Source organism: Anabrus simplex, chromosome 1, assembly GCF_040414725.1.
Source record: "Anabrus simplex isolate iqAnaSimp1 chromosome 1, ASM4041472v1, whole genome shotgun sequence".
Taxonomy (NCBI): domain Eukaryota; kingdom Metazoa; phylum Arthropoda; class Insecta; order Orthoptera; family Tettigoniidae; genus Anabrus; species Anabrus simplex.
The window spans coordinates 486,860,779-486,883,847 of record NC_090265.1 but is presented as its reverse complement, the minus strand read 5'-3'; the positions used below and the strand labels follow the sequence as shown (position 1 = coordinate 486,883,847).

At 42.2% G+C, this 23,069-nt stretch overlaps 1 protein-coding gene across 1 annotated transcript in view; it reads right to left on the bottom strand.

Moving 5' to 3' along the window:
• Nucleotides 1–23,069, bottom strand: part of ko (Stork-head domain-containing protein knockout) — a 780,139-nt gene that overhangs the window by 199,515 nt on the left and 557,555 nt on the right. Inside the window, exon 4 of the mRNA XM_067144715.2 lies at nt 5,711–5,906. Coding sequence (XP_067000816.2) covers nt 5,711–5,906 — 196 coding nt within the window. The remainder of the gene's footprint in view (nt 1–5,710; nt 5,907–23,069) is intronic.

Here is a 23,069-nt window from a genome sequence, read left to right as displayed (position 1 = left end):
CAATAGAGACTTTGTAAATGAATTGTCCTCAAAATGTAGATGTATTGCATAATGTTCACGATTACATGGGTAGATAGACGTCACAAACGAAAAAATACTCCGTCGAGCCCGGATTATTATTATTATTATTATTATTATTATTATTATTATTATTATTATTATTATTATTATTATTATTTTACCATTTCCTTTTTACGTCGCACCGACACTAACAGGCTTTGTAGCGAAGATGTGATAGGAAAGAACTATGAGCGGAAAGGAAGCGACCATGGCCTTAATTAAGGTACAGCCCCAACATCTGCCTGGTGTGAAAATGGTAAACCACGGAAAACCATCTTCAGGGCTGCCGACAGTGGGTTCGAAGCCACTATCTCCCGGATGCGAGTTCATAGCTGCGCGCCCCTAACCGCCCGGCCAACTCGCCCGGTAGAGATGAATATGACAAATAGACTGTATAGAAATGTATGATATGATTCAACCTGCTACTATTTCTTGGTTGATGTAGTATTCTTGCATCTGTCTCTTCTTACAGGCCATAGTCTAAACAAATGTTGGTTCCACTGAAGTCTCAGTCTCATTTGTGGCTGTGACTGTATGGATGCTATAGTGATATGAGTGGTGCTGAGTAATTGACATTGGAAGCGCGACTAGGGCAACAAGATGCCATGAAAGACATTACCCACATCAAGCCCAACGAAGAAAGCAAGGGCAAAATACCCCATTCCACCACGCCTCATTATAGAGTCCCATCGGATTTTAGAGTGTCCTTATAGCCGAATAATCTGTGGTGGTTCTATTTGGGGATCAAACCCATCTTCGAGATGAAGATTTCACAGACAAACCAGGCTGCAAGAATAAATATTTTCAGGTAAACACGTGGCATTATGATACGAAGACCTGCAGAAAACATTTGAACAGGAGTCCTCCGAGATGACTATTCAACACTTTATTCGAAATTAGTACAACTAAAGACTCGAAGATGGTATCCTGTTGTGCCGTCCACATTTTTAATCAGTACTGATCAGATGATGGTGATGGTAATAAAACACTTGTTAACAGTTTCAAGGATCATGTACGGATCCTTTGGTTTGTCTGTTGTTGAAGGTTTCCTCAGGATATGAGCGATGACCTCGGAGGGGGTTCAAAGTGACTCATTATGGGCAGGCCAGGTGGGGTCTGGGAGTGGTAATGACGTGGTATGTGCCAAAAGAGCGCGTACTTGGATGGGCAAGCCCGTTTGAAAGGAAAGGACACCGAGGTTAAAGGCGAGGAAAGCATTAATAATTTCCCACAATAATAAGCCAACAACAGAGTTCCACGACTATCAATACCACTCCCTTTACTTTTTTCTCTTGGGCATGATTTTATATGCAAGTGAGCGGAGTTGTTCGTTTACGTACCTCCAAATATAACTCCTATTCGTTCTGCTATTTGGTCGGGCTGGGAATCTGAACTGCGTACGGTTAATTCCTCGCATTGGTCTAACACACACTTCTCCATCTACACAAATCACTCTACAAACCACCACAAAAACACTCCGCATAAGGAAAGGCAATCGGCCATAAAATTGGGCCAAATCTACACTAAGTGCTGAGCCCAGGAAAATGGGAAAGAGCATTGAAGAAAAAGTAGGAGCATACTTCCTCGTTAACTCAGTACTACTCTTAGTCTGGCGCGTAATTCAACTTATTCTGCTATAATAATAATAATAATAATAATAATAATAATAATAATAATAATAATAATAATAATAATAATAATAATAATAATAATTTTATTGGCTTTACGCCCCACTAATTACTCTTACGGTTTTTGGAGCCTTCGAGGTGACGGAATTTAGTCCCGCGGAAGTTCCTTTACGTGGCAGTTAATCTACCGCCACGAGGCTGATGTATTTAAACACCTTCAAATACCACCGGACTGAGCCAGGATCGAACCTGCGAAGTTGGGGTCAGAAGGCCAGCGCCTCAACCGTCTGAGCCACTCAGCCTGGCTGTATAAAATGAATAACCTACCTTCCAAACTAACACCCAGCTAATCAATATTATGAAGGAGAAAGCGTAGGTGTGAAAGAGAACATAATACGAATAACATAAGTTTATTGACCTAGAGTAAATATTGACAACCGAGTAAGGAGTGAATATAATAATCACTTTTGGTGCATATTTGATTCACGGAAATGTAAAAACAAATACGTAAGTTAGGTTCGCCCTTTATTCATATTAAATCTGTAAACTGATCCATAATTTGCGGGGGTGGGATAATAAATAAAATAATAAATAAGTAAATAAATACATAAATAATAACCTTGGTTATATGGTCAGCGTAGTCGCGTCAGAGGATCAACGTCGGAACTAGCTATGACGCAAACATTTTTAAACACACCAAACACTTTCATTAAAGCGGTTCGCCTTCCCACCAGTAACAATCACGTCCTCTCTCTCTCTCTCTCTCTCTCTCTCTCTCTCTCTCTCTCTCTCTCTATCTCTCTCTCTCTCACCTATCGGAATGCTGTCCAAGACTGAGTTATAATATTATGTTAATGACTCTTTCACTTCTCACGGGACGTCGAGTCGTATGGGAGAATAAATCACTATCCTCTTGATTTCCTGGTCTGAAGTAATGGGAAGAAAAGTAAGAAGTTAGGCGAGTTGGAATGTCCGATATCACCAATATAATAAATTCAACATTTATATACCTGTATCTGTGAAGCTTCTCTCACTATAACTTTGGAATTTTAAAAACTGTATTTGGTACTACTTTCAGTTCAATGAATCAGACTGAAATGGTCTTTCTTGCACGAACAATTATTATGATTTCAATTTAAATTATTTTTGAGAGGAACAAATATATCGTTATTAATTCTTATTTATTCTCCTGGTGCTCTCTCTTCACAGAAGGTTAGCGACCATCATGCTTTAATATTTCCTGTTGTGCACTTCGCCCGATCTAGGAAGCCAAGAATAACGGCCGAGAGGTTTCGTCGAGCTGACCACACGACACCTCATAATCTGTTGGCCTTGGGGCTGAGTAGCGGTCGCTTGGTAGGTCATGGCCCTTCGGGGCTGTTGCGCCATGGGGTTTGGTTTGGTTTGCTGAGCGCTTCCCGTACACCGAGTAGAACAGAACAGGCAGCTCTTCGATCGGGAGGCGGAGGGGTTGATCCCCACTGTCGGCCGTCCGGAGAATGAAAGGCTTTCCGTGGTTTCCCATACTCTTTCACTAAGGATAAGGTTGGGAAAGATCCTTTTATACGCCATAGGCGCCATCCTCTCACCATCTCCGCACCTCAAATCGCCTCAGTAAATATCCTTTGCTTGAAAGTGAGTGGAATCCTTTAGGAAGCCCACCGTACACCTTCAGGCCACGGAATGTACAACTGCCTGCATCACGGTTACCGTTTCTTGGATACTGAGTCTCTGTCGGAAGTTCAGTGCTCACTACAATCTTCTCCACCATTGTACATGTTTCTCTTCTACCTTCCATTCTATGATCACTTGTATCAAGCTGTATTAGTTATTTCGGAATATGGGGACAATAGGCTGTTTTTCTACAGTTTGCGAAGGTTAAAACTTCGCATAATTTCCCGCTGTCACGAAGTACCTTCCCGTTGGTGAAGTGGTCCACCCGTCGGATGAACATTATGAGATACATTCGTATTTCAAAACCCTTCACGTTATTCATTGACGAATCGTTTAGTATCCATATTTCGATTTTACAGAGCAGCACCGATAATACACAACACCTCACGAAAAGCCAAATGTGTTAGAATCTGATGTCACGGTGAGCCTAATTCAGGCACACAGAAAGCTTTTCTTTCCTGTCCTTTTTCCAATCGTCCACTAATGTGGGATGATCCAAGTATTACGACCCAAGCCAAATGAATATTAACCGTGTGAAATTAAAATTCTCGAAACAGGCGCCCTCCGAACCGAAGACCAATACGCTGACCATTCAGCCAAGGAGTCAGACTCAGGTACACGGAAACTCTTTGCTGCAACTTTGAATCGGCGTCCTTCTATTCATCGTGAGCAAATGTTTTTAAAACGTCTAATATTTTCGGTTCAGTAGTTTGAATATAGATAGGTAGGCTATATATTGGTGCTAAATGCTAGTTAGCTTAAAACATCAAAGGCTTTCTTGTATATGTTTTTTCACGAGAGTTTAATCCTGATGTGAACATGTCCACGCCTCCGTCAAGGAAAGAGTTGTGATTCGCTGAGCGTGTAGTACCGTTCTCCACCCCGTCAACGTCCCGTGTTCGGACGTACAGGGCTGCGCATCGCATGCGACAGTAGTTTATTGAACACATTCACGATGCACTTACTATGGTCACTTCTGAGCGGTTTTCCTCCTTTTTGCTTCACTACACGCGATGGTCCCAACTCTTGCTCCATTTCTCTCACTATGAATACTGGACTGACTGCTGCTGCAAGATGCAACACCGTATCTCCACGCTGTACAGCTTGGGACTTTCCCTCACTACGAGAAGACTTCCTGTATTATGCCACGCCTTGTGCCTTCATTTCTCGTTATTCAATCACTATTTTATAATAAAAAGCACACATATATATACCGGTACACATGACAACCATATTTTAATTTGATTACGAACTCTTTTTTTTTTTTTTGCTAGTTGCTTTACGTCGCACCGACACAGATAGGTCTTATGGCGACGATGGAACAGGAAAGGGCTAGGAGTGGGAAGGAAGCGGCCGTGGCCTTAATTAAGGTACAGCCCCAGCATTTGCCTGGTGTGAAAATGGGAAACCACGGAAAACCATTTTCAGGGCTGCCGACAGTGGGGTTCGAACCTACTATCTCCCGAATACTGGATACTGGCCGCACTTAAGCGACTGCAGCTATCGAGCTCGGTGCGCACTCTTCCAAACTCTCTAAATGTATTAAACTAAACTAAAATAAATTAATGCAACTTACTACTTTTCTTCGAGCTCACATACAGTCGAGTGAGTACGATGGTTGCTTCTCCAATCAACTACGTCTATCTCCACGTGCAAAGGTATGGTGCTCCGCCTATTTCTTTACATCAGGATTAAACTCTCGTGAAAAGCGATATAGAACGATCTTCCTAACAAATGATATATGGACATAATCTGAATACTACTTTATTTTATGGGATGAAAATCTGCAAATAGCAATATATTCATCCAGCTCCCCTTAACATTCATATGTATCTATAAAATCAAAAGTGAGTTAGTTTGTTTGTTTGTTATACAAATCTACACGCTTCCACTGATCAAAATTTGTACCAGGGCGCATGATGCACTCAGACGGATCGTAGAGGTAGTTATGTTGTCAAATTCAAATTTGAACTCAATGTTATAAGGGTAAAAAAATCAAATACATTAAATCCATAAAATAGGCAAATTATCGAATTATCGTAGAAGGACCAGACACAGCTCAGTTTACGCCCATCACTGCGAGAAACAATACTCGGTTAGTCCCACTAGGACTCCGAAAACAATAATTTAATCGTTTCCGAGACATTTTGAGAAAACTTCCTCCCTCTTGGAATACTAATAGTTAAGTTCAAAATTTCTTCCAAAAGTCTTTGATTCCTTTGCAGGATTTGGTAATCGATGAACATAATAACACGAAACATGGATAACAGGCGAGTGATGTGAACGACAATCCTCTCTTACAAGCTTGCTTAACACCATGTTAACTACGATCTGTTAGTTTTACTCACCAACGACGGCGATGATGTAGTTATTGGGTGGCTTCAGTACGTTGCGGGCCCAGGCAGCACGAACCACCTCCAAGGCACAAGCACTCGCCGTCACCAGCAGCACTCCTGGAGCGACATACCCCTGAAATTCCAGTAGTCGCATCGCCTCCAGAAGAGAAGCGTTCCAGAAGCACTTGAGGTTGGCTTCGAGAAATCCCTGCAACAAAATTAGAATGGCCGTTGTTTAAAGTCGTCTAATATATCAAGACAATCTTCCTGTGGCAATATAATTTGATTCAACAAAGGTAAGGAAAGACGGACTTTAATGAACTGAAATGAACTCTGTGTAATTTACTTTTACTTCCTACTCTGCACTGCACACTTCTGAGGTTGAGGTTGTTTTATATTAAATAAACATAATACATTTAATGATATGGCTGTATAGGGTGTGGTTTTCTCCTGGGGATTCTACTTTCTCTAGGATCAAATGCTTGTTTTAAATCCTTTACACACCTACTAAAGACCTAGACATAATAATTTTACATTCACAACATAAACAATACTTAATAATAGCGGTTATTAGATACGTTTCAACACACTCAAGTACGTCAGAGTAATGCCCTTAGCACCCCAAAACTACTGAACTGAAGTGTAACATTGCATGGACTATCGTTACGTGAGGGGTGCTCTGACTCGCGCTGGTACTCGTTTCAACTAGATGGCATATTCACTGCGAGAATAACTACTGTACAAACTTTACAAAACTGTACAAACTGTACAAAATTTAACAAATACAGACAGTAGTTTCAAAACCACTGATCACTGATATATTGATTGATCAACATTTAGCGGCTCTGGCTGTGAAAAATATGAAAAAGAAGCAAATGGATTTCACATACCACTGACCATTGCTATATTGATCAGTTCCAGTTCCTGGTTGTGAAAATCTAGCATCAGTGAAGAAGTAGCAGATAGTGATATCACATACGATTGATCACTGCAACGTATACTCATCAATAAGTAGCTCTGGGCTTTAAAAATATCATTGAAAAGTAGCATATAGTTATTTTATGTACCACTGAACAATGATGCACTGATTGATCAACATGAAGATGGTTCTGGCCGTAAAACATCTAGCATCAGTGAAATATTCAGGCTTTGATTTAACACACCATCACTAATGATGGTAATTAATAATAATAATCGTATGGCCTCAGCTACCGTGTGCAGACATTTCAATTTGACGCCATCTGGCTGTCAGCTCGTCAATTTCAACGTTCCGTTTTACTCCAGACCCCCACTAGATGGCAGACCGAGCAAACCGAAACTCTCTTGGGCGTCTATGACTGAGATTTTAATGAATTTTGTCGGTTAAACACCAAATGTGTCACCAGAGATATTTTACATGCCGAAATCGTACGACATGGAGTGTCGAATGGACTTTTTTTCCGCCCTTCAAAAATCCGACTACCTCTGCCGTGTTTGAACCCGCTATCTTGGGATCCGGAGGCCAACACTCTACCGCTAATCCACAGAGGCAGCTACTAATGATGGTGCCCTTATGCTTTAAACGGAAAAGTTCTAAATTTGAGCCTTAAGAAAATGTTGTGACAATATTGTTTCGAAAACTGCAACAAGTTCATTCTACCCCGCTAACCTGTGATATTAAATTCTCCAATTCCGCGTCAGACCGTAGCTGCTCGTATAACAATCTTGAAGATTTTTACGACAGGGCAAAGGGATAACACAGTGTCCTAGAATTTTAATATCTGTACTAGAGTATATTTATTTAGAGCTCAGGAAAGGGAATGAAAGAGCTACATCAGTTACTGACAGAAATGCAAGAGAACGTGAGGATGTATTGTCGTGGGAACCAGAAAAGAGGAATGTGAAGACGCAAAGTGTCTTTGCCAGCATTCACTGCCTCCTCTTCACCTAAGTCTCCCTTACTTTAAGTGTACAGCCTAATCCTCTTCTACTCCACCGCTCCGGAAAAGCCTTAGGGTTCCCTTTATATTGTCAGTGTACACAAGACTAAAACCAATAAAAGGGTATCAAGAAAGGGGAGTTGAGAAGGAAGCGTTTTAACCGAAAGAAGCCATGAAATACGAGGCCATTTGAAAAGAACAAACAATACGGTGTAAGAAGATGAAATCACTACCAACCACTAATTTAATCTCACTTCGTTCCAATTCAGGCAAAGCAGCGCACATCGATTTAATAATAATTTAACCCCCAATTATTATATTTCCCCTGTCTATTAGTTTCATAAGACACATAAATAAAGTTTTCTAGTGCATAAACATTACATTAAGTTTTCTCGTCCTAAAACTGAGATTATCCCACCGTACGGTATTAGGTGGTAGCAGCTACGTCTCCTGGCACAGATATCAATGATGATGGATGATAGGACACTAGTAGAGTTTTGATGTTTGGAACAATTACCGTTTGTTTGTTTGTTTGTTTGTTTGTTTGTTTGTTGGAAACGGTTCGAAAGCGATACAAGCTGACATGAAAATAACATTTTCGAACCGGCAATGGCACATACTGCAAGGTAATAGCTATACATATGAAATATTCCACCAAGTAACGTACAATACTAGATACCAGCTCCGATATTTGTACTTCGCTACAGCTAGTGAAATATTAATTGGAATTGAACAGTGCCTCAGAACCCTCCTTTACTTAAGAGTACCGAAAACAATGCCTCAGACCGAAAAACGTCTTTATGGTTTGCATGATCGGTTTGTGTAGATCCTAACATAAGACAGTGTTCATACAACAGGCAGAATACAAATTTTTCATTAATTACAAAACAAGTGGAGGTAATGGGGATTATTGGTTTAAGCGGAAATACAACAGGACACCCATATTACCTTAAAGCTAATCAGAAATACAACAGGAAGAGTGGTCGTGGTTGTGGTGACAATTGTTTTAAGAGAAAGTATAACTGGACACTCTACTCTCTTAAAACTAATCAGAATATAGAAAGAGTGGTCGTGATGGTGACTTTTTTGTGTTGCAATGTGAGTCCAAGTCCAGATTTCCGTGAATGACCGATCGCCTAGCAGCACCGATGCCGACAACACGTGTAGGAAATGCAATGAAGCAGAGGAATCATCTTAACACGTACTTTTCCAATGTGAGGCGCTGGGTAGTATCAGACTCTCCACTCTACGTCTACAAGGTGAAGAGAGAGAGAGAATCCAAGAAGAACAACCTGCAGCTTTGTGAAGGGAACAGGTATATCTAGGTGGGAACGAAGGAAAAACATGGTAGCAAAAGATCTTAGAGGTCGACGCTAATTAGGAACTAATAATTAGAGGCTCCATGAAGAAAAGAAGTAGAAAAAGCACCGATGCCAAAATGTCAGCATCAAACGCAAACACACCGTGGGTTCCAGCCGGTATCACCGCAGCGTACTTTCTATGGCGCGATCTTGTCAGTCAGAGCTCCGTGTTCAAATCCCTCCCCCGGCAAAGCTTTCTTCTTCGGCTAGTGCTCTCAAGCTGGTGTTAAGCCACGTGCAGATTTAGCAATGCCCGCGAAGCGATCTAGTTACCTAACTACAGCAGATGATAGAATGACAACGACACAAGAAATCGAATATTTTTTTTTTCAAATTATTTATCAATATCATGAACACCCTAACGCTCAAATAACCGTTTCACATTGTGTCGGCCCGGCTGAGTGGCTCAGACGATTGAGGCGCTGGCCTTCCGACACCAACTTGGCAAGTTCGATCCTACCTCAGTCCGGTGGTATTTGAAGATGCTCAAATACGTCAGCCTAATGTCAGTAGATTTACTGGCACGTAAAAGAACTCCTGCGGGAGTAAATTCCGGCACCTCGGCGTCTCCGAAAACCGTAAAAGTAGTTAGTGGGACGTAAAATTAATATTATTATTATTATTATTATTATTATTATTATTATTATTATTATTATTATTATTTCCGACCATTCCGTATAAGAATGAAATGACGTCTGTCCATCGGGCTTCCGAAGGCCACTGAAGAGAATTTCTTGAAAATTTGCACCTACATTACTGGAGGGTCCCGTCACATGAATAAATACGTTTTATCTCGAAATATAGACCTGAACTATATTATTTGTGAAATTAGTTTTGAAAAATGAGTTCATTGATACGAAGGCGATTGCCGACATATTGATAGTCAGTGATCTGCCAAGCGTGGTGAAAGCACACCGGTATGTGAAGAGTTTCCTACCAGAAAAATTCCTTTTTCTAACTGACCTCAAATCTCCAACTGGGCTTCGGCAGTGGGGTCATGCGAGGCGAGTATCGGAGGTTATGAATAGAGGACGATAAGGCAGATGGTTAGACAAAGTTTTAATTATTTAATTAAAAGATGTATGTAACTATATGACAGGTGCATTCTGCTGTGTTTCATTTCAAGTTATTGACCGTAAAATGTAATATTAAAAAAAACACGTAATAGTGTAAAATGAGATGGTGTACCTTCATTTTTCGCTCAATCATGCTTAAACTGTAATTTGGTATGCATATACCTCAGACATTCAGTTCAAATACAGGCCTATTATAAAATTTCAATAGTTTATTTGTTCTAAATGGCGAGCATTAGTATGTGCGTATGTACTGACCTTGCGCGTGCTTCAACGCTAAAACCCAGTTTGCAAATGGTTAATCCTCTCACTAAATAAGACCAAGCAATTGAACTTGAAATCCATTTTTGTACAAAAAGGCCATATGGATTTTCTTTGCAATTCTTGTGGTTCTGCAGGAAATTCGGCTTTTATGTCTTTAAAGCACGCGTTCCAGAGCATCCACCGCCCGAGTGCTGTTCAGCTGGGTATTTGTCCAGTTCTCGGTAGGTCCTGTTAATTCAGACTGGACACCAGAGTGTGCGAAGTTTGCGTCTTAAAGATTACGCGTCAACCAAGGGTAGGAACAGAAGTAACAATATCAACTATCGGCTCGTCAATGACGGTACGTTCTGCTAATTGTTTTATAAGAATACTAATATGCTTAGAAGACTTTGCTTATCAACGGATATGTCAACAAAGTGTTGAACAAATATCGTAATTCATGACATTCTGAGTTAAGTAAAATTTTCAGTTAATCAGGAGATCCTTACTGGTAAAGTGTAAGTGTAGTTTAGTCTTTAGAATGATTTACCAAGTTACAAATTTATATCAGGTTGGTTAAGAAGCCATGGGATTTGGGAGACAGCTTACGTTTCACCCATTTTTCTAACACACAGTCACATTCGGAGTTAAGACAAGACAAGAAATCTATAGTCTGATTACATTAGTATTTCTTACTCTGTGAACTATATTATTATTATCATCATAGAATGATTTGGGATGAAATTAAATCTGAAGAAGACGGAGTACGTGGTATGCAGTGATCAAACTGATGGCATGACCATTGCGTGCGGTGTTCAACTTAATAAAGTGGCCCAATTAAAATAACTAGGGTCGCGCATCACCTCGGATTGCAGTACGAATTCCGATGTCAAGACAAGAGTCAGTGCCACGTGGATGAAATGACGACGGGATTACTGCAGTCCTGTACGATAAGAAAATCCAATTGCATCTATAATCTCTAAGTTTACCGGACAGTGATCAGACTGGCGACCCTTTATGGAGGTGAATGCTGGCCTACAACAGCGGAGCATGAACAGGCACTTCATGCAATGGAAATGAAGATGGTGCGGTTGTCGAATGGTTTGACTCGACTAAACCATATCAGGAACGATGCTGTGCGGAAGAAATGCAAGGGCGCCCGATTAACAGAGAAAAATGCGAGAATCACGCATGAGATGATATGGGCATGTACCCAGTAGCAGTGCAATCTCAGTTGCAAAGGCTGCCCTCCACCTCAATGTGGAGCGTCGCCGACCTCGAGCACGACCTTAAACATGCTGGCTGGACCGGGTGAGGGATGATATGCGGCTCACAGAACTCAGGTTCCAGGACGCTATGGATCTACTGAGTGGCGAAAACATTGTAAGAAGGCAGCTCCCATATAAGTGGGAAAAATGCAAGGATTATTATTATTATTATTATTATTATTATTATTATTATTATTATTATTATTATTATTATTACTGTGGCCTCAGCTTCTGTGTGCAGCTATTTTGAGACTTGAAGTCACCTAGATTGCCTGAGTGTCAGTTACAACGTTCCATTTTACTCTTCATGATGACAGAGATATCAGAAATATGTTAGATGATCTATGACTAAGTTTTCAATTAATTTTCTCCGGTAAGCACTGAATGCGCTAGCAGAGATGTTTCACATACCAACATAGGAAGACTCGTTTCCCCTCCCCCTGGTTTGAACCCGCTAACTGAAGATCTGGAGGCCGACACTCTATCAGTAATTCACAGATGGATCTGTTGGCATCCATCATAGAGAAATTATTTCTATTTAATATAAACAGTAATTATCCAGGACTTTGCTTAATCCACGAAATGTTTCTCTTATTCAAAAGGGAGTTGTGAGCGAAATTTATCTCCTCTAATAAAGTTTCACTGATGGAATAACGCAAGGTAAAAGAGTAGTAGTGAGAAAAAGTATTAGCTGGGCCAGGGACCTTTGCGCAAGATGGCCGCTATACATGGGCTCTTATGGGACTAAGTCCCAGGACTGGCCCAGGGCAGATATAGGACTTAAGGAGCCGACCTAGGGGCGATTGCACAAGATAGCGGCTATACGCGGGCTCTTATGGGACTAACTCCTGTGAGCTGGGCCACGGCCTAATGGGCAAGATGGCGGCTATACACGGGCTCTTATGGGACTAACACCTGGAAGCTGGACCAGGGAAAATGTGCAAGATGGCCGCTATACAAGGGTTCTTATAGGACTAACTCTGAGAGCTGGAACAAGTGCAAATGTGCAAGATGGCCGCTATACATGGGCTCTTATGGGGCTAACTCTGATCGGTTCGTAAATATACTATTTGAATCTTCTTTGAGGTATGTATGTTGAGTATTCAGCCCGAAGGCTGGTTTGATCGTCAATAACTCCCCCATCAGCTGTTATAGGTGGCCTAGGCGTCTCTGACGAAGCGTGCTAGGGAACTGAGGAGTGAAACATTTTGCCGTTGTTTTCCCCACCGAGCCAGACGTCGCTGTTACATATCAGTCTGCCAAATTCACTGAAATACACCCACCAGCCGACACTAGGAGCGACATTTTCACGCCATTCTTAACAAGGACTGGTTGCATAAGGGATGGCATTACTAGCATCGCTCATGCCTCAGTCGCATTCATATCGACAAACCTAAAGATGAAACTGAGACAGGTCAATGAAAGTTACAAACATGTTCTAGCCCATACCAGAAGACATAGTGAACAGTAGCTCTAGCCAGCAACGGCACAGTGAGAGCGCAACTGTATTACGTAAGCTCTTGGAGATAACATCCTAAGTCACACACACCTTGGACGAAGGTCACATCAACATCGCACATTTAACAAGAACTTGCTGTCGTTACAAAAGATGATTCACTCTCTCACTTCCGCTATAATTACATTCCACGTGTTTCAAACACGTAATTCATCAGCAGCACTGCTGTACATTAATGTCGTCGCAACCATTTCATCCCCATCTGGCATCAAAGCGAGCTGAAGTTCTGCAAAGCACGGTTTACCCACTATCCAAACTTGCAGACCCGCCCTTTATGTACTGCAGGTGGAGTTCTTTTAAACAAGCGTTGCTGTCAGATAGCTATACTCCTCCATAAAGACTCCAGTCATCCTATCAGTACGCTTGTGGTTTAGCTCTCTTTAGTGCTTTCAGGGCACGAAAGTGTGTCTAAGATATTTTGGAAGCTCAATTCTTTACAATGCATCTCTAAACAGAAGCCTTTCTATGAAAGTGGGCAGTCAAGGTCCAGTTTGGCAACAACCTGCCACTGGAATCCAAGCACGTGCCGTTAGTAACTTTCAAGGGTGTTACGGACAAACGCGAATGTTCCGCTACAACTCACAGGCTGACGGCTGGGATTCGAATGGCCGTGATGACAACACACTACCTTCGGCGACAATTCAATATCTTGGTACGAAATTATTATTGATATATTCGCCTCCATGGCTAAATGGCTAGCGTGCTGGCCTTTGACCACAGGGTCCCGGGTTCGATTACCGGTAGGTTTGGGAATTTTAACTATCATTAGTTAATTTCGCTGGCACGAGGGCTGTGTGTAATGTGTCGTCTTCATCATCATTTCATCTTCATCACGACGCGCAGGTAGCCTACGGAAGTCAAATCAAAAGTCCTGCACCTGGCGAGCCGAACATGTCCTCGGACAATACCGGCACTAAAAAGCCATACGCCATCTCATTTCATGTAATTATTGAAATAATGTTCTTCTGGTTATCCTTAGCTGAAGCCTTGTCTTATGGTTTCGATTCTTATAATAATAATAATAATAATAATAATAATAATAATAATAATAATAATAATAATAATAATTGGTGTAACTTGGCTATAATTGCTAGTGAATTCAGGGACACTGGAGTGCATGTCTTGAAATGGTATATTTAAAGAGGTATTACAACCTGACTCGTATGATTCGCATTAAAGCACCGGCTGAATCAGTTTTCTTCTAGTGTTTTAACGTCGCACTAACATCGGATGGTTTGGGGCGACGTAAGGAGTGGAAAGGGTTAGGATTGGCAAATTTTCGCCCTGGCTTCAATTAAGGTACAACCCAAGTATTTGTATGGTGTGAAAGTGGCTGCCGAAGGTGGGATTCGAACCCACTATCTTCCGAATGCAAGCTCACAGTTACGCGACTCTAACCTCATCCAACTCACTCGGCTGCTGTGGCAAGATTTGATCTCGCAAACTTTGAGGTTATACTAATGCTATTAGTTTTAAGTCCCACTAAATACGTTTACGGTTTTCGGAAACGACGAGATGCTTGAATGTCAGTAAACCTACAGATTCATTTGAGCAGGTTTAATAACACCGGGCTGAGCCGGAATCTAAATCCAGCGCTCTACCATCTGAGCCATTCAGGCTGGAAAGAGAAGACGAGCACTAAACCAGTTCTCCCACACTGTGATAACAATATCCACTATATCCCTCGGTTTCGATTCATCTAATTTTTTAGCGATCCTTTCTGACGAGGACGGTGGGTTGGGGAAAATGCACGAGGTGCTACGCCGGTGTAGTGCGTGTGTGCTGAAATTCAGGAGCCAAATGTACGCCCTCAAATGGTCTCTTCTTAGTGGGCCATGTTCGATTATTGAATTAATGCGTTAACTAATCTATGGAGCGAGGCTTCAGGTGGCCACACCGCTCGAGTGAACCGTGAAATATGGTGCGGCAATAAAGCACTGCCTCAGAGGTGCTGCGACACACCGAGGGTTGGAGGCATCCGAGTTGAACGGGAAGAGGCGTACGGCGGAAAGTTCGCCAGCAGAATAACATGAACTTCGAAAGGGGAGGAATGGAATGTCGCGGCTCCCTTGTTCGTGAAGATCAATATCCAGTTTCGGTTTAGGGCCGTCGTACACTCAAAGCACTAGGGACTGCTAATACATACCCTTCAATGAATCGGTTGTTCCAACAAGTTCATAAACAATTTCTTACGATACTGTATTTCCACACCTTCTCACTCATGGATAGCGAAAGACCATACTAAAAGGAAGTCAAGAGTTCCTCAGAAAACTTCTAGCGGACGCTTCTTCAACCTTTCTTTACGAGACGACCACATTAGAATATATTGGACAGATCCTTTCATATATTTGCATATTTCTGTATACTTTTCTTTCTTATGATATAACTCTCCTTTTGTTTTTCCGTCACATCAACAACGAAAAGGACCGTCTCTACTGCCGGGCAAGTGGAGTCATATCTCACGCGGAGAAAACTGGTCAGCGTCAGCGTGACTACGCACAGTTCGGAAGACATCGTGTTGGAGTGTATTCAGGCGTACCATGTGTTGTTTGTGAACACTCGGGCAATGTTTTCCGTTTGATACTGTCTAGCCAAGCCACGAAAGACGTGCGTTCAATTCTCCTTCAGGAATTCAAAAAATGTAAGCAACAAGATGTGGAGGGGCACATGGCTCTGAGGTTCACTAAGCCTACACTAAAATGAATGCCAGGTTAATTCCTGGGATCGAAGGCGAACGTACAGCTAATAACTCTGATAGTGGGACACTTCAACTTCCACTCCTCCAATGGCCTTTATGGTTTGTACGGAGATGGGTTTGAATTGCCAGTACCACGCTGTCTCCATAGCATAGCGGTGTTTACCTTTCCGCGTGGCCAAAGTTCCCACCAACTAACCGTACGGTATTGTTTAAATAACTACAGCGTCACATCTACGGCTTTCAGGATAGAGATCTCCAGTTTAAAGCGAAAACATAACCGCAAGCATGAGACTGACAATTTTTGAAATGAAAAGTCTTGTCCCTGTGGAGATTCCGTCACTATCATCATGACATCAACAGTCGCATAAAACTACAAGTTTATGGCCGAGATCATATCACGAATGTTAGCCACTTAAGAAATTCTTTCTTATTTCTGCCCTCATCGTATTTCTATGGATATTCTCGATGTAAACCCCATTTCCTTTCCATATCTGGCGCTTAAATACCGAGGCAGGACAAAACGAAAATGTTATTCATATATACGCAGGAAGTACGTGAGGCGGATGCGGCCATAGATTATTTGGAATTTGCGACATGTACCTGAGGCTGACAAGACAAAATTTCAAACAAGTACAGAATTGCTCTTCTCTACAGAGTTTAGTCAAGGGAAGGAAAAATAATGGATTGTCTCAAACTACAGCTGAAATTATTGAGGCACTTAGTTAACCGCGGTGGAATTATGTCAGTCAGATGTGTAGGGCCTAGGCTCAGCTGGGGTGTAACAGGATATTTTTTCCATTATGAGAATACTATAACATATTTAATTCCATCATTTGAATGTAGACGCTTCAGCCCTTCAACTCTTTCAGCTACGAATATTAAGATATTCGGTATTTTATATACATACTACAAGCTAACCATTCCTCCGTAGACTAAAACTTAGTAATGGATATTTAATATTGACACACATTCATCTTACGAAATATGAATATCAATAACTATAAGCACCCTTTACCTCTTGTTAAAAGGACTGTAATCCTTTCGTAGAATATTTGTCATGTGCCAATACATTTCATTGCTGTTATCAAACTAATTATGGATACGCAATGATACACAACCTAAAACTAGAATCCCTACCATGGTGCTAAACCCCAGATGGGCCCTGGCCTAACAAGCGACTGCTGCTCAGCCTGAAGGCCTGGAGGTTACGAGGTGTCGTGTGGTCAGCACGACGAATCTTCTCGGCCATTATTCTTGGCTTGCTAGACCGGGGATGCTATATCACCGTCAGGTGGCTCCTCAATTGTTCTCATGAAGACTGACTGGACCTCGAACCACAACCAGCCTTTAGATCTAGTTAAAAATATCTGATCTGGTTGGGAATCGAAGCCAGGGCTTTTCGGTTAGAGGCAGGATCGCTACCCGTAAACCGTGGGGCCAGGTAAAACCATTTTAGAAACAAAACTATTTAAACAATTTTAAACTTGAGGATTACGCTAGAAATTTCTACATCCTGACAATTTTTCGAAGAAGATGTTTATGATTTTCAGCTCTACTAACTACCTTTACGGTTTTCAAAGCCACCAAGATGCTGGTATTTTGTCGCGCAACAGTTCTTTTACGTGCGGGAATCTACCATCACGAGACTAACAAGCATCTTCAACTAGTCCTGGACTGAGCCGGGTTCAAACTCTCTAACATGGAATTTAATGACTCAAAAATAACTCCGGCTTTTCGAAGAGGGCATACCTAATTTTGAAGACATCGTTAGAAAACGGACTATGGTTCAGTTAATTTATTTGAAGCGTTCTTCTCTCTGCCTGGATGACTGAACAGCAGGAAGCTCAACACGAAGCGCCCTAGGGGTTACAATGAAGAGCATCATCGCGATAGCAGCTTGTTCAGCGGAGATCTGTCCAGGAGCCATTACATTATCCGAAATTAATTTAATGAGAGTGTAACTCGCTCATTCGCCGTGCATTAATCACATTGCTTACATTCTGCAAGCAGATTATCAGTGTATCACACACACTATACTGCTAATAATCAGAGATGGTTTGTGACATTTTGTAGAGGGAGGTCCGTTTACTGCCTGCCGAGGCGGGATAAAGGGAGTGGCTGTGTGGTTGCCTTGGAAACGAGGGTGGGGCGACTGCGGTTGCCATGGATATAAAACTTCTGGGAGGCTCGTCTTGCTGGGAGTTGCCAAACCTGTCACTGTCACTGATAAGAACCTGATTGTTTGTATAAGAGTGATCGCAAATGGGACGACACCGCCTGGCCAGGTAGTCTACAAGAGATCACAGTGGTCAGATTAAAGGAGGGAACAAGTGAGCCGGAAGCGAGGGGTAAGAGCATGTAGAAAGGAATGCTGGAATGTGGCAACATCGTGAAATGGCACGTGCAGTGCTCCTCCCTCCAACCTTATCTGTCAGACGCCAACTTTAGTTAAGTCTAGTATAGAGATTAATTCACAAGATGTAACACATGGTAAAAGTAATGATAAAGACAGGTGTCCTCTGCTAACAGGAACGTGTATACGTATTCGGGAAATTCATGGCCAATGAAGACCTTCACCACTGTATAGAATTTAAACAACAGCATTAGCGGTGGAAGTCGTCCGGCTCCGTGGCTGAATAGTCAGCCTATTTGCCTTCGATTCGGAGGGCCCCGGCTTCGATTCGCGGTCAGGCAGATGGTTAATTCTTCTGACTCAGGGACTGGATGTTTGTGTATTCCTCATACATGCCTCTTCATATACACATAAAGGAGATTTCCAACCACCAGAGAGACTCGCAATAGTCATAACAACCCTCTACATGGCACACGAAGTATATCCGGCAGTGAAACTGGGTCAAATTCACATCTACTACCGACCGCAAGGAACTAAAGGCCAGGAAGAAGATGACAGATATAACTAACGATTTTTACATCCAATTCGGGAGATATTTTTTTAATATCTGGATATTTATAGAAAAATATTGACTTGCGTAGCTGTCAGCTCGCATTCGGGAAATAGAGGGTTCAAACCTCGCAATGGGTAGTCCTGAATATGGTTTTCCGTGGTTTCCCATTTCCACACCAAGCAAATACTGGGACTGTACCTTAATTAAGACCACGGCCACTGCCTTCCCACTCCTATCACTTTCCTATCCCATCGGGCCATCGCCGCCATGTCCGTCTCCATGGCTAGCGTGATGGCCTTTGGTCACAGGGGTCCACGGTTCGATTCTCGGCAGGGTCGGGAATTTTAACCATCATTGGCCAATTTCGCTGGCACGAGGGCTGGGTGTATGTGACATCTTCATCATTATTCCATACCCCATCACGACATGCAAGTCGCCTACGGGAGTCAAATCAAAAGACCTGCCCCTGGCGTGCCGAACTTGTCCTCGGACACTCCCGGCACTAAAAGCCATATGCCATTTCATCGTCGGCATAAGACCTATCTGTGTCTGTGCGACGTAAAGCATAACCCACGCTCTCCTTAATACAAGCTCACAGCTGCGCGCACCTAACCGCACAACCAACTCACTAGGCAAATGCCGGAACACTACATTATTTAAGGTTACATCTATCTACCCTATGTTACCGAAAGATCTCCCCGTGTCAGCGCGACGTTAAACAGAAAGAAAAAAAAAGCTTAGGTAACCTAACTAACTGCTCCAGAAGTATTTTATGTCTCACAATTAAAACCCTGGAAGCGTACACTTATACTGCAGCGGACACTGCAGTTTGGAAGAGCTGCCAAAAAAAAGTTTAATACTGTCGCAACGTTTCCGCTTCATCAAACAAATCCTTGTCCGGCCCCATGGCTAAATGGCTAGCGTGATGGTCCTTGGCCCAAAGGGCTCCGGGTTCGATTACCGGCCGGGTCAGGTGACTTGGGCGCTGGGAGTGTGTGTGATCTTCATCATTAAAATTCATCCTAGGTAGGGCCCCATTCTCGTGGACGCGCAAGTCACCTACAAGCGTTAACTCGAAAGACCTGCACCAGTCTTCTGTGGAGGCCACACGCCATTATTATTTTTAAAAAGTTACATGATATATCAAGAATTCTATATCACATTACTCCGTAAAACGAAGTTTCAAATGTAAGACGAAACTTAATTTCTCTTAAAAACTAGACCTATTACTGAATTCGGGAAATATTCCTTTAATTCCCAAAGAAAAGAAAATTTCCAATAACCATCTACAAGGTCAAAAATACTTTTAAATTTATCCTATTTAGCTGTCTAGCCAAGGAAGGATATGGGTTCGATTACCTATCAGGAAATCGAAAATTTTAGAAACAAGATTTCCATTTCTGGAAGTGCACATAGTCCTAAGGCTCATCTATCTCTATAATGAGTATCAGGTTAATTCATGAGGGCAAAGGCAGCCGCGTTTAGAGCTAAACTCTTCATCCCGAGGTTAAGGATAGAGAAACCCTTTACCTTCCACTCCTCCAAGGCCATACATGGCCAGTACTGAGAAGGTTTTCTGGACAGGAGAAGGAAACAATGTTCCAATACTTACTAGGTTAATATGACCTATTATTATCGCATTAGAACAAGAGCGAAGTAATATCGATACACCGAACCTCGTAAGATTTCACAAGTTAAACAATATTGAACCGTTTTAGTGCCTGGGTTGGGAACTGCGTGCTGCTGGCTCCTGGAGACGCGGAAATAAACTTGCTTCCCTTACTGTTTAGTCAGTGTTTCCTTAGCTCAACTGACACTAATGGTCAGGTCATCAAGGTGACACAAGTGCTGTTGGCTACTATGAAATGATATGGCGTATGGCTTTTAGTGCCCGAAGTGTTCGGCTCGCCAGGTGCAGATCTTTTAATATGTCAGTGCCCGTGCTAGCGGAATGCACCAATGATGATTAAAATTCCGTGAAATGCCGAGAATCGAATCCGGGAACCCTGTGACCAAAGGCCAGCACGCTAACCATTTAGCAATGGGGCCGGACTGTTAATTTGTGGATAAGCAGAATGGAACTCGCTCCTCCTACTGCTTATTCAACGATATCTGGACTTAACTGGGGCCACTGATCAGGTCGTCAATGTCCAGATCTCAGAATTAAAGCAACATTTATCAAGGTAATACCTGAATTAGTATCCACGTACAATTGGCTAGTGAAGGAATCTTCTCTTCCAACTGCTTACTCAGTAAACTCTTAGCTCAAAATAAGTCACTGGTCGAGCCTTCAACGTCCAGATCATACACGTTAAGCAACATTGGTCAACATCAGTACCTGGGTTAGTGACCATGAGTTGTAGGCTAGTGAAGGAGTAGAAAGGAACTCTCTATTCCTCCTGGTTATCCAGTGATCTCTTGACTCAACTGAGGCCAGTGGTCAGGTCGTCAACGTTCGGTATTAGTGATACAGTATAAACAGAGGTATACTCACGCTTGTTATAGAAAAAGAACTCTCACAAGTACGGTGTATTAAAAAAGAGGATCTCAAGGACCACCTGGGATAACCTGAGAAGTGCTAGCTTTACCAGGCAGGTTCATTTAATGAATCAATCACTCCATTAACAAGCGGCTTCCTGTGGTATTGGCCCGATGTAACGGGACCAGCGCTAAGAATGAAGTCAGCATCCTTGGCTCATCCGTGGTGAGAATATCAGGAAAAGAAACAGGTTTCAATGTGACGTCACCGCTTTCTGGTGGAGGAGGCTAATGTCACGCCAGGTGGCAGGTGCACTGAATGTTGCAAGTAATAACACTAAATTTAGCCATGGAAATTCATGGTATGGTGTGGTATTGTATGATTACATACTATATTGACCGAAATGTAAAAAATCACTCCTGCTTTAGATAGTATCACTAAGAAATAGTCAATGATCCTTAGTTGGCCTATTGGGAAGAATAGGAAAAAGGTCCGTGATTCATGAAGCCAGAATGTTTTCGAAATAACTTGGAAACAAGTTCTCAATAGCTTTTGACTTTTTTTTTTCGCAAGTTGCTTTACGTCGCACCGACACAAATATGTCTTACGGCGACGATGGGACAGGAAAGTGCTAAGAGTGGGAATGAAGCGGCCGTGGCCTTAATTACGGTACAGCCCCAGCATTTTCCTGGTGTGAAAATGGGAAACCGCGGAATACCATATTCAGGACTGCCGACAGTAGGGTTCGAACCTACTATCTCCCGAATACTGGATACTGGCCGAACTTAAGCAGTCAGGCTGAATTTAACGCCCTTCCTTGCCATGCGCTGGTTCTAGTGAAAATACTAGCCGAAGCAACAGGGACTTGAAACCAGGATTTTCGAGTTGGGAGTCGAGCGGCTAGACCACTGCCCAAGCGTCCTCGCCCCACAGGTTAAATTTCGATGACAGTGAAGGTGGTTACAAAATGTTGGATAAATATTATAAAGACGATAAGGAATATGTGGCTTATGAAGAGTTGATTTGAGACGAAGGAAGTGGGGAAACTTTTTTTTTTTCAAAACGGTACACATGCATGCGAGAGCTAATGGTTGAAAAACTCTCAGAATATTTTAAAGAACGAGAAAAGCGAAAGGATGGCGAAAGTGAAGTGCGAGTGAGTGAAACAAATAGCTTTAATTAGTATGAATCGGCTGCATCCATCAGTTCCAGTCCTGTACCACTTCAATTATCGTTCATATTACCGGTACGTATGTACCAAGATCAAACTAGTTTTCCTAACGAGGGAATGTGCAGTACCTGTCTGCGATAGTTACACTCATCTGGAAGAAAGTAAGTGTGGTTTCGGCGTCTCTTCCATGAACTCGAAAAGAGGATTAAGTGGTCAACTATGTAGGGCTACCGTGGGTAGTTTTAATAGCACCCTCAATAGTCCAGAAGGTATTTTCAATCGATGTGTCGCGAAAAAATAGAATAAACGATTAATGATGCGGATAATTATTACGAAATAAGACTCGTGATTACCGAATATAACTTTCTGGTCTCTTACCAATTTACTGAGGTCGGCGCTTCCTGTAGATCTCGTCCAGTTTTATGGCCGGATGTCCTTCCAGACGCAAATACTATATGGATCGACGCATTTTTTACTGCGTGTTTCTATGGTGGTTGGTAGTGTAATGTGTAAATAGGGGGATGCTTGAGGAGCAGGAACACACAGTTTCCAAGCAATAGGAAATAACCAATCGAACCCGGAGCCCATTGGAACCGAACTCCAATACGTCGGCCATTCAGCCAGTAACTTACTTCTATTACTACTGCCACCACCACTACTACTTACCACTACTACTTACTACTACTACTACTACTACTACTACTACTACTACTACAGTATTGTACGCTTGCGTTTCT